Source organism: Thamnophis sirtalis, unplaced genomic scaffold (genome assembly GCF_051295495.1).
Source record: "Thamnophis sirtalis isolate CommonGarterSnake01/CBP01778 unplaced genomic scaffold, rThaSir2_p1.2 scaffold_6, whole genome shotgun sequence".
NCBI classification, from domain to species: domain Eukaryota; kingdom Metazoa; phylum Chordata; class Lepidosauria; order Squamata; family Natricidae; genus Thamnophis; species Thamnophis sirtalis.
This window is the reverse complement of record NW_028261386.1, coordinates 86,664,937-86,677,158: the sequence shown is the minus strand read 5'-3', so window position 1 is coordinate 86,677,158 and position 12,222 is coordinate 86,664,937. Positions and strand designations below refer to the sequence as shown.

At 46.9% G+C, this 12,222-nt stretch overlaps 1 protein-coding gene across 5 annotated transcripts in view; it reads left to right on the top strand.

The window, feature by feature from the left end:
- The window catches only part of ADGRG6 (adhesion G protein-coupled receptor G6), a 136,096-nt gene that overhangs the window by 94,415 nt on the left and 29,459 nt on the right, over window positions 1-12,222 (top strand). For all 5 annotated transcript variants that reach the window (XM_087718351.1, XM_087718352.1, XM_087718349.1 and 2 more), the window contains 2 exons: window positions 8,602-8,730; window positions 9,903-9,948. In XM_087718351.1, coding sequence (XP_087574477.1) covers window positions 8,602-8,730; window positions 9,903-9,948 — 175 coding nt within the window. The remainder of the gene's footprint in view (window positions 1-8,601; window positions 8,731-9,902; window positions 9,949-12,222) is intronic.

Genomic DNA, 12,222 nt, shown 5'->3' with positions numbered 1-12,222 from the left:
GTCCCTGCTGGTGAAGTTGGACCTCAAGGGTCAAGTGGGCTTGCTGCTAACGTACCTGCCTCCCAACAACGTTGCAGCAGCCCTCCCCTCGCTCCTCGAGTCGGTAGCCGAGCTGGCAGTTGAGTTCCCCAGGCTTATGGTTCTGGGGGATTTCAATTTGCCTTTGCTCGGTGAACACTCTGATGGAGCGCAGGAGTTCATGGCTTCCATGACAACCATGGGCTTGACCCAAGTAATTCGGGGCCCAACCCACTTGGCGGGTCACATGCTTGACCTCGTATTTGTCTCGGAGCAGTGGAGTTGTGATCTTGGTCTGAGGGGTAGTGAGATCTTACCCCTGTCATGGTCAGACCACTACCTACTGAGGCTTGACTTTCGGAGACCAAACCCCCACTGTAGGGAGGAGGAACCGACCAGGTGGTTCCGCCCCAGGCGACTTATGGACCCCTTGGGGTTCCAGACGGAACTTGGGGTTATTCCTGATACTCTCACCCGCAGTCCAGCGGAGACTCTGGTTGCTGCTTGGAACTCAGCAGCGACGGAGTCTCTCAACCGGATTGCGCCTCTATGGCCGCTCCGAGGCAGTGGATCCAGGAGGGCCCCTTGGTTTACTGAGGAACTCCGGGAGATGAAGCGCCGAAAGAGACGCCTAGAGCACCAATGGAGATCCAGTAAATCCGAATCGAACCGAGCACTTTTAACATCTTGCATCAGAGATGCCAAAAAGACGCCAAAAAGAACTTACATTGCCTCTCTGATTGCTTCCGCTGAGTCGCGCCCAGCCGCCCTGTTCAGGATAACCCGCTCCCTCCTAAATAGGAGGGATACGGGTGATCCTTTGCAGGGCAGGGCTGAGGATTACGTCCAATTCCTCGCGGATAAAGTTGCTCGGTTTCGGGCGGACCTGGACTCCAATCCTGCAGAACCAGCCGAGGCACTAAGGGATAATCTGGTAGGTCATCGCTGGGTTGATTTTCAGGCTGTTACCCCTGAGGATGTGGACAAGGCCATGAGAGCTGTAGGTGCCTCCACATGCGTGCTGGACCCGTGCCCCTCCTGGCTGGTTGTTAACAGCAGGGAGGTGACACGGGGCTGGATCCAGGCGGTTGTTGCCGCCTCCCTACGGGAGGGGGTCTTTCCCCCCGCTTTAAAGGCAGCGGTGGTGAGACCCCTCCTGAAGAAACCATCTTTGGATCTAAACAACTATCGTCCAGTCTCCAACCTCCCCTTTGTGGGGAAGGTTGTTGAGAAGGTGGTGGCCTTTCAGCTCCAGCGGTCCTTGGAGGAAGCCAGTTATCTTGATCCATTCCAGTCAGGCTTCAGGCCTGGCTACAGCACAGAAACCGCTTTGGTCGCATTGACCGATGATCTCTGGAGAGCCAGGGATGGAGGCCATGCCTCCATCCCGGTACTCCTTGACCTCTCTGCGGCTTTCGATACCATCGACCATGGTATTCTTCTGTGACGACTGCGGGAGGTGGGGGTGGGAGGCACTGTCTTACGTGGTTCTCCTCTTACCTCTCGGACAGGTCGCAGTCGGTGTTAGTCGGAGGGCAGAGTTCGACCCCCAGGCCCCTAACATATGGGGTGCCGCAGGGTTCGGTCCTGTCCCCCCTTCTTTTTAATATCTACATGAAACCGCTGGGTGAGATCATTCGACAGCACGGGATAAAATACCACCAGTATGCAGACGATACGCAGTTGTATCTGTCCGCCCCGTGCCAACTCAATGAAGCGATGGACGTGATGAGCCAGGGCCTTGAAGCTGTTAGAGACTGGATGGGGGTTAACAAGCTTGTACTCAATCCAGACAAGACCGAGTGGCTGCTGTGCTTCCCTCCCACTAATTGGCCAAGTGTTCCATCTCTCAGGCTGGGGGGTCAAATACTACGCCCCTCAGATAGGGTCCGCAACTTGGGAGTCCTCCTGGACCCACAGCTGACCTTTGAACATCATTTGTCAGCTGTGACCAGGGGAGCATTTGCCCAGGTTCGCCTGGTGCACCAGTTGCGTCCCTACCTGAACCGGGAGGCTCTCACAACAGTCACTCGTGCCCTTGTGACCTCTAGGCTGGAATACTGCAATGTGCTCTACATGGGGCTGCCCTTGAAGAGTATTCGGCGACTTCAGCTGGTCCAGAATGCAGCCTCGCGAGCGATCATGGGTGCACCTTGTTTCACCCACGTAAGACCTATCCTCCGCGAGCTGCACTGGCTGCCTGTTGATCACCGGGTGCGCTTCAAGGTGCTAGTTGTCACCTACAAAGCCCTTCATGGTATTGGATCTGGGTACTTGAGAGACTGCCTACTGCCAATTACCTCCACTAGGCCAATAAGATCCCATAGATTAGGCCTCCTCCAAATTCCATCAGCCGGCCAATGTCGACTGGCAACTACCCGCAGGAGAGCCTTCTCGGTGGCTGCTCCGACCCTCTGGAACGAACTCCCCGTGGAGATTCGTACCCTCACCACCCTCCAGACCTTCCGCGTAGCCCTGAAATCCTGGCTGTCCCGACAGACCTGGGGCTAAAGACTCCAACCCCACTCGAATAGTATGACTGTTGTGCTTTTTTAATGATGTATTGTCTTCATGTTTGTAACTTGTTTGTCCTTCCCTCCCCCTGAATTGTGAGCCGCCCTGAGTCCCCTCAGGGAAAAGGGCGGCATACAAATAAAGTAAATGAAATGAAAATGAAATGAAATGAACCCGGTTGAAGTGTTTGGGCAGCTGCAGCCAGACAGAAACAGGGTTGATGACCTTGACAATGGGAAACGGGCCAACATACTTAGGCCCCAATTTCTTTGACTTCTGGGGAGTTTGAAGAAATTTGGTGGACAAATAAACTTGATCACCAACTTTGTAATCATACGGCTTAGTCCATTTCTTATCAGCCTGTTTCTTATGAGCGTGGTGCGCAGCATCCAAAGTTTGGAGAGCTAAAGGCCAAATGCGCCGAAGGTGGTCACTCCACTCGGACAGTGACGACACTTAGGGTTGCTCACGAGGAACCTCAGGAATGGGTACAAAATCCTGGCCAAACACTACACGGAATGGGGTGAACCCAGTGCTGCTATGCACAGAATTATTATAAGCGACCTCCGCATGCGGCAACAAATCCACCCAATCATCTTGCTGGTAGTTGAAACAACATAAATATTGTTCTAGAACAGAATTAGTCCTCTCACAAGCCCCATTAGTCTGAGGGTGGTGGGCGGAGCTTAATCCCTGGGCGGAGCCAATCCGCTTCAGAAATCCCTTCCAGAAAACGGAGGTGAATTGCACACCTCTGTCCGATATGATCACCCCATGTAAGCGGTAAATGTGGGAGATGAACATCTTAGCAAGAGCCTTAGCAGAAGGAATCTTGGAGCAAGGGATGAAATGGACCTGCTTGGAGAACAAGTCGGTAACAACCCAGATAACAGTGTGTCCCTGACTCTCAGGAAGTTCGACAATGAAATCCATAGAGATCTCCTTCCAAGGGGCAACTGGGCAAGCTACAGCTTGGAGCAATCCCTGCGGCTTTCCCGGCGGGCGTTTAGCAGCAGCATAAATGGGACAACTGGCAACATATCGTTCAATGTCCTTTTTCAAAGAAGGCCACCAAAACTCTCTTGACGAGATGGAGCGTTTTAATGAAACCAAAATGTCCTGCCATTCGGGAATCATGAGCTCGCTGAAGAACAATGAGTCTAAGACACAGGAACGTATAGTTTCGCCCCAATCCAGGGCAATTCATCTCTCATAGTGCATTCACTCACATGCTGCCGGAACCAATCATCATCAGGGAGGGCTTTTTTCAGGTTGGAAAGAAAGTCCTGAGACATCTCAACCTTAGAACGCGCTTGATTCCTAGTAACAACAGGAGCAGCGAGGCTTGTTGCGGGAATGACAGGCTGGACCACACTGAGTTTGGAGCAGTTATATTGAGGAAGCCTGGATAAAGCATCAGCCATAAAAAAATTTCCCCCTGGAATGTATTTCAGGGTAAAATTAAACCGATTGAAATGCTGAGCCCAGCGCATCTGTTTAGGAGAAAGTTTTCTGGGAGTTCCCAAAGCCTCCAAATTCTTATGGTCAGTCCATACCTCGAAAGGGTGTTTGGCGCCTTCCAGAAAATGGCGCCAAGTGGCCAAAGCCCAACGAACAGCAAATGCTTCTTTCTTCCAAATGGCCCAACGTCTCTCCGTGTCAGCTTGCAAGAGGTGTATGCGCAGGGTTGTAAATTACCTTGACTATTGGCTTGAAGCAATATGGCCCTCACAGATACGTCACTGGCGTCAGCCTGAACCACAAAAGGTGTGTCCATGTCCGGGTGTTTGAGGACTGGTTCCTCTGCAAAAAGCCGCTTTAACTTCTCGAATGCAGCTTGACATTCCATGGTCCAATCCAGCGGCTTGCTAGGCTTGGGTTTCGCCCCACCTTTGGACTTCAGAAGGTTAGTTATGGGAAGAGCTATCTTAGCAAAAGATGAACTGGCGATAGAAATTAGCAAAACCCAATTTTTTTTGCAATTGCCTGCATGTACCAGGGGCTTCCCACTCGGTGACCACTTTCATCTTAGTGGGGTCCATCTCAACATCCTCGTGGGAGATACGATAGCCCAGGTAGTCAACCTTCTCCTGATGGAATTCACACTTGGACAATTTGGCGTAAAGCTCAGTTGCCCAAAGTTTCTTCAGCACAGTACGAACCAGCTTCACGTGCTCCTCACGTGTTTCCGTGTAAATAAGGATATCATCTAAATATACGATAACGCCCTTGTAAAGATGGTCATGTAAAACCTCATTAATTAGCTGCATGAAGACTGCTGATGCCCCCTGTACGCCAAACGGCATCACACGAAATTGGAAACAGCCAAGGGGACAGTTGAAAGCAGTTTTCCATTCATCCCCCTCTTTAATACGGACTCTATAATATGCTTCCCTTAAGTCCAACTTAGTGAAGATGCGGCCCTTCCCCAATTGGGCCAGCATGTCCTTCATCAGTGGTAACGGGTAGAGGTTCTGAGATGATATCGCATTCAAGTTTTTAAAATTCACACAGAATCTCAGGGAGCCATCTTTCTTCTCCCTGAATAACACAGGAGCCGCTACCTTGGGTCTCGCCAGTTCAATGAACCCCCTCTCCAAATTCTTATCGATGAATTTTCTCATTTCCTCCATTTCCCTAGGGGACATTGAATATATTTGGGGCTTTGGAAGCTTCACCTCAGGTAAAATATCAATGGTGCAATCAATGGGCCTGTGGGGGGGTAGTTTATCAGAAAATTTTTCACTAAAAACTCCTCTAAGATCCCAGTACTCTTTTGGTATTCTCTCCTCCCCTTCGATTCTCTCCTGCCCCCTGGCTGCCAATGTAGGGCTAGTAGCGGCAGAATCTGGAGTCTCAACCTCCCGTTCAGGGGGTATGTTTGTGCGAATACGTAACCAACCCTTTCTCCAATTAATGCGAGGGTTCCATTTACGAAGCCAGGGGAGTCCCAAAATAAGGGGCCGGTCCATGCCAGGTGCCACAATAAAAGTTATTAACTCCTGATGGGTCCCCATTTTCATCTCTATGGGCTCAGTAGAAAAATGAGCAGGGCCACCTCCCGCAATAGAACCATCAATTTGGCAAAAAACAATAGGGGTTTTCAAAGTCCTCAATTTTAAGCCTAGTTTCTCCACCATTTCAGGACTTATCATACAGCAAGAACAGCCGGAATCAATGAGAGCTAAAAGTTTCTCAGTTGCGCCAGAAGATGGCACTCTCATTTCAATTGGGATAAGCATGGGGCCCAGCGATGAGACTCCTCCTCATCTGATTCGTCAGATGAGCTGGGGCTCACGCCTCCCTCCTCCTCTGGCTGGAGGTGCTGGGGAACATTTTCAGCGGCGAATGCAGCCTCCCTCCTCTTGCCCGGGGCCTTCATTGCTTTTCCCTCTCTCCGGGGTGTGTGTGTGTGTGGCGGTCTGAGCCAATTTTACGCGGCAATTTACGACGCGATGGCCTTCCTTCCCACAGCGGAAACAAGTGAACGGCTTGGCTTTGCCTGTGAAACCTCCCCCCAGCAGCCCCCAAAAAACCCCTCACTCCTGGGGCGGAGGGGGGTTTTGGGGGCTGCTGGGGGGGATTTCTCCACATCTCCCTCTTTCATGCATTGAAGCCTGGCTAAATCCATCTCCACGTCTGCCGTGTGTTCATACCAAACAATTACACGACGGGGAAGGCGTCTGTTTATGCACTGTTGGTAAATTTTTTCATTCAGTCCCTCAGCAAACTGATCCAGCAAAGCCCCTTCTGACCACCCCCTCATATAAGCTGACAACTCTTGAAATTCCTGGACATAATCTGGCACAGATTTGTTTCCCTGCTTCAGAGTCATAAATTTCAGGCACCCCCGTCTCTCGGTCATGGGTCATCAAACCTCCTTCTCATGGCTGCCATAAAGTCATTAAAATTCCTCAGGAGAGGGGAATTGCATTTGTGTAGGCCGACCATCCATTCGGCTGCCTTCTTCTCTAAGGACATCAACACCATCCTCACTTCATTTCATCTGTCTCTAAATCAGATTTCCATATAATTCCAGACCTGAATTATAAAAATCCCAAGACATTTAGGGTCTCCATCATATTTTACGGTTAAGGGAGGGACTTTTGCCATTTGGCATCGCCTGGGAGGGCCCCCTGCTCTTTGAGCGACTCTAGCTGGAGGGGGGAGGCTGGGTTTTCTTGAGCACAACCCCCCTCGGCTCCTTCACCCTCTGGGTTTTCTTGCACACAACCCCCCTCGGCTCCTTCACCCTCCCTTAAACTATGCATTGAGTACCTTTGCTCAAGTTCCTCAGTAGGCTCCCTTTCCACTACTCTCTCACGGCTTCTGCGTTCAGTCCATGCTTCTTTGAGAAGTCTCATGGCGTGGGAAAGCTTGTAACCCTCCTCCCCGGAGTCACCCCAATCAGCTGATTTTTTCTTTGGTCTCCTTCTCGTGACTCCAGCATCCAATTCCTCAGGCTCTTCTTTTTGTCCCACACCCCAAGTCCATCTGGGACGAACAGCAGGTTCTTCCACTCTTAGTTCAGCCAGCCTTTCGGGTAAGATGGTCCCGCCGTTGCCCCCTCCTCTTTCTCCTGGTCACTTACATGCAAAGACATTTCTTTTCTTCTTGTGATTGCACCCCCCTCGGTAGGTTTTAGCTCCGGGATGGGTGAAAAATGAGACTCAGTTTATTGTCAGCATCACTTCATTCAGTAATCAGGAAAGAAAACCACTGGACTCCATTTGAATTGAAATCAAGTATACTTTTACTAATTATAAATGAACAGTTGCAAAGCTAAGCTGAGTCTGGTTAATTAGGCGCGAAAGCTAATAATATAATGTATAATTCATTCCCCTCCCCTTGGCATCCCTGTGCACAGTCCAATCATATTTTCCCCAAATGTCAGGTGTGAGATAACTTCGAAAGGCATCACCAGGATGGAATGCTGGACTGTTGGCCTTGGCGGGAAACACCCCTCCTCCACATGCACAGTAAGGTGGTCAGTTCAGCGTCTAGAAACTTCCTCCAGCACATCAATGATTCCCCTCCCAAATACCATGCCCCCCTCCCCATTTCAACGGCAGCCGAAGCAGCAGCAAAGCAGAGACTGACAAAGCTGGCAGGAATAGCCAACACTCCAGAAGACAGGCTTAAGATACAGAAGGATCTTGACAAACTTGAACTTTGGGCACTATCTAATAAAATGAAATTCAATGATGAAAAGAGTAAGGTTCTACATTTAGGCAAGAAAAACAAAATGCACTGGTACAATATAGCTTGCTCAATAGTAGTAACTGTGAGAGGGATCTTGGAGTCGTAGTGGACAACCATTTAAATATGAGCCAGCAGAGTGAAGCAGCTGCCAAAAAAGACAACATAGTTCTAGGCTGCATAACCAGAAGGATAGAATCAAGATTACGTGAAGTGTTAATACCACTTTATAATGCCTTGGTAAGGCAACACTTGGAATACTGCATTCAGTTTTGGTCACCACGATGTAGAAAAGATGTGGAGACTCTAGAAAGAGTGCAGAGAAGAGCAACAAAGATGATTAAGGAACTGGAGACTAAAACATATAAAGAACGGTTGCAGGAACTGGGTATGACTAGTTTAATGAAAAGAAGGACTAGGCGAGACATGATAGCAGTGTTCCAATATCTCAGGGGTTGCCACAAAGAAGAGGGAGTCAAACTATTCTCCAAGGCACCTGAGTGTAGAACAAGAAACAATGGGTGGAAACTAATTAAGGAGAGAAGCAACTTAGAACTGAGGAGAAATTTCCTGACAGTTAGAACAATTAATCAGTGGAACAGCTTGCCTCCAGAAGTTGTGAATGCCCCAACACTGGAAGTTTTTAAGAAGATGTTGGATAGCCATTTGTCTGGAACAGTGTAGGGTTTCCTTCCTAGGCAGGGGGTTGGACTAGAAGACATCCAACGTCCCTTCCAACTCTGCTATTGTATTGTATGTACTGGCAATATTTATACTGGCAATGTGGAGAAATAAATTTATGAATTGTTTATTAAATGGGGGTTTACAAAATCACATTTTCCTATAAATCTTTAAATTAATATCCTAAAGGATGCAGAAGCTCCTTCCAATTTAACCAGTTACGTGGTAGCTTGCAGTGTGGGGAACACTACTATCCGTGATCTCAAGGAGGCTGTGAAAATTACAATCAAGCATGCATTCAAACATGACAACATCCAGGTAAGAGTTTTTCAGCTTTTGTTTAAAATATAATTGATTAAGTTAGAGCAACAAAATATTCATTTGTCTGTACTGAGCAGGAGGGCAAAACAAAATGGTTTTAGAAACAGAAATACCTCTACATAATACACATGTATTGGCAACCTCTGAATTATTTTCTGTTGCCCCGGAGCTGGTTTTTTCTCCAAAATCAACCCTGCAATCAGGAAGCTGGAGAATAAAAACTGAAGGTAAAATTTCTTGTCCTTTGAATTTAAAATGGTATACATTAAAGTTATAGGATAACTCTCAGAGTGAGTTAAACATACATCAGAAACTTTGCTTTTCTGTATACCCCATCCCACAAAAAATTATATTGTTTATGATGGCTACTTGTTGAAGAAAACATGTAAACAGCAAGTATATCCTTAAAGAAATGTGTTAGCATTCCTTTTTCTACACCAATGAGAGAGATTGCGTGTGGGTTCCAGTCATATGGAGAGGAATCCATGACCCATTATGTCTATACTTTTTCACAACTGTTAATGGGAGAAACTAGAGAAAGAGAAGAGCACAGTGACAAAGCTTTCACTGCTTTCCCTTGCTGTGAATATACAAAGCAAAACAATAATACCAGTGCTGATGCTATCATGTCAATTAAGTGTGGGGCATGTGGGGCAAAAGTGATCTGAGATACAAGAACAATAAACTTTTACTAGAGAGGATACCATTCCTTAATCCACAATCACCAATTAACTCCTGCAAGCACTTTCTATTTTTTCATTCACATTAGCTCTTAGTTAGAGGACTAAGAGTTTAATAATTTCTAATCCTGCAGTTGTAATCCTCGCTAAGCAAACACTAACTCCAGAAAAATGAATTTTCTTCTGGAGAGCATTACAGAACTGAAGGGTTAAATTCCACAATGATTGATTTTCTCCAATAGTTATCCAACTGATTAAATGTGCATGTTCAAACATTTGGATTTTTAATTGAAAATGCCCATTTAAGATTGTCTTTAATTTGTTCTTTAGTTCTTTATGTGTTTACAAGTTTAGAACAATAAATGAGAATAAATGTAGATGGAAAATTAGCTTCCTTGCTTAATTAATAACATTTTTGAAGACGTTACTTTTTATTCATGTGCCTATAGAGACACAAATTTGTATTTTTGTTTTTGTTTTAATTTTTAGAAGGCTCCTAATACCACTTGTGTTTTTTGGGATATGAACAAGAACAGTAAGTTTAATTGTTTTCCCTTTTCTTTGATATGGAAGATATGGGGCATTTCTGAAAACTTTTTATTTACTTAGCAGTAAGACAATTCACATTCAAACCTACAAATCATTTATACAAGATGTAAAATCTAAAGTTTAGTCTAACAATGGCATTAAGCCTCCCGCTAGTAGTGAACCCTTTATTATAATCCAGTTATGTAATATAATCTAACCATCCATTATAGATGAATACTTTCCATGTATTTCTTTGGGATTTGTCCCTCCTGTAAATCTTATTACAATTCAGGCCACACTCAGAAATCAGAAAATAGACTGGAAAATGTTTACAACTAAGCAACTTCTCCTACCCAGACTGGAAAGTGATTACAACAAGCAACTATGCCTATCCAGATCCTCACCGTAGTTGTCTAGAGCAGTGATTCTTAGCCGGTGGTCCACAGACCACTGGGGGGGGGGGGGCACAGCATCATCACAAGGAATCCGTGAAGGCTTGAAGAAATCTTATGTTTTAAATCTTGACTTAAATCTTGGTGGTCTGTGGCTATGGTCTTTGGTCACAAAAGGTATTTAAAGGAGGTCCATGGTAAAGAAAAGATTGAGAACTAATGTTCTAGACTTATGAAAAACTGTGTTAATGGAGGGCAGTTGCTGGAAGTCTTGAGATGCATCCAAATCAGCGTAGGTTAGATTTTACACTAGTCTCTAATGGTGGTAATAAATACTTTTGGGCAGCTTCAACCTCTATTAAATATCAGCTGGAGATCTATTTCAACTAATGAAACATGCATTATGAAGGATAAAGAGATGGGACAAAGTTATTCCATACCATTTGTCTGGCTACAACAAAACTTCATCCTAATCTTCTTTGTGTCACCTGATTGGAAGGATTGATAATATGAATAACATTTTGCTGAAAGTATTTAGTAATCATGCATGGCAATTGTGAACAGTTTTTGAATCCTTCCGTTTTGAATAGGTAGAAGCTTACTGTCATCCATTGAGGAAAAATGCTCAGTGTTTCAAATCAGTTTGTTGCCCATCTTGCTATCACAGAGTTGTAGGAAGGTTTTCAATGACAGTCAACTATGTCAAAATGGGAAGCACAACCAGGCAATTGAAACACTCTCCTTTTTAAATGTGTGTGTCAAGTATCACCCTTAAAATTGGCAATGTTTCGGTTGCTCAGTCACACTTGCCATTTCCACATCAGTGACTGTTACTGTAGACACCACTGCAGAATCAGCATGTTAAACCTGGTGTATGTTTTATCATTCCATCATATTTGTTCTAGTTACCCAAACTGTGATAAAGTAGGGGAAGAATCACTATAAAGATGATCTCTGGAGAGCCAGGGATGGAGGCCACGCCTCCATCCTGGTGCTCCTTGACCTCTCGGCGGCTTTCGATACCATCGACCATGGTATCCTTCTGCGACGACTGCGGGAGGTGGGGGTGGGAGGCGCTGTTTTACAGTGGTTCTCCTCTTACCTCTCGGACAGGTCGCAGTCGGTGTTAGTCGGGGGGCAGAGATCGACCCCTAGGCCCCTAACGTATGGGGTGCCGCAGGGTTCGGTCCTGTCCCCCCTTCTTTTCAACATCTACATGAAACCGCTGGGTGAGATCATTCGACGGCATGGGATAAAATACCACCAGTATGCGGATGATACACAGTTGTATCTGTCCACCCCGTGCCAACTCAACGAAGCAATGGATGTGATGAGCCAGGGTCTTGAGGTTGTTAAAGACTGGATGGGGGTCAACAAACTTGTGCTCAATCCAGAAAAGACCGAGTGGCTGCTGTGTTTCCCTCCCGCGAATTGGCCAAGTGTCCCATCTCTCAGGCTGGGGGGTCAAATTGTACGCCCCTCAGACAGGGTTCGCAACTTGGGAGTCCTCCTGGACCCACAGCTGACTTTCGAACATCATTTGTCAGCTGTGACCAGGGGGGCATTTGCCCAGGTTCGCTTGGTGCACCAGTTGCGTCCCTACCTGAACCGGGAGGCCCTCACAACAGTCACTCGTGCCCTTGTGACCTCTAGGCTGGAATACTGCAATGTGCATGGGGCTGCCCTTGAAGAGCATTCGGCGACTTCAGCTAGTCCAGAATGCGGCCGCACGAGCGATCGTGGGTGCACCTCGGTTCACCCACGTAACACCTATCCTCCGCGAGCTGCACTGGCTGCCTGTTGATCTCCGGGTGCGATTCAAGGTGCTACTTATCACCTACAAAGCCCTTCATGGTACTGGACCTGGGTACTTGAGAGACCGCCTACTG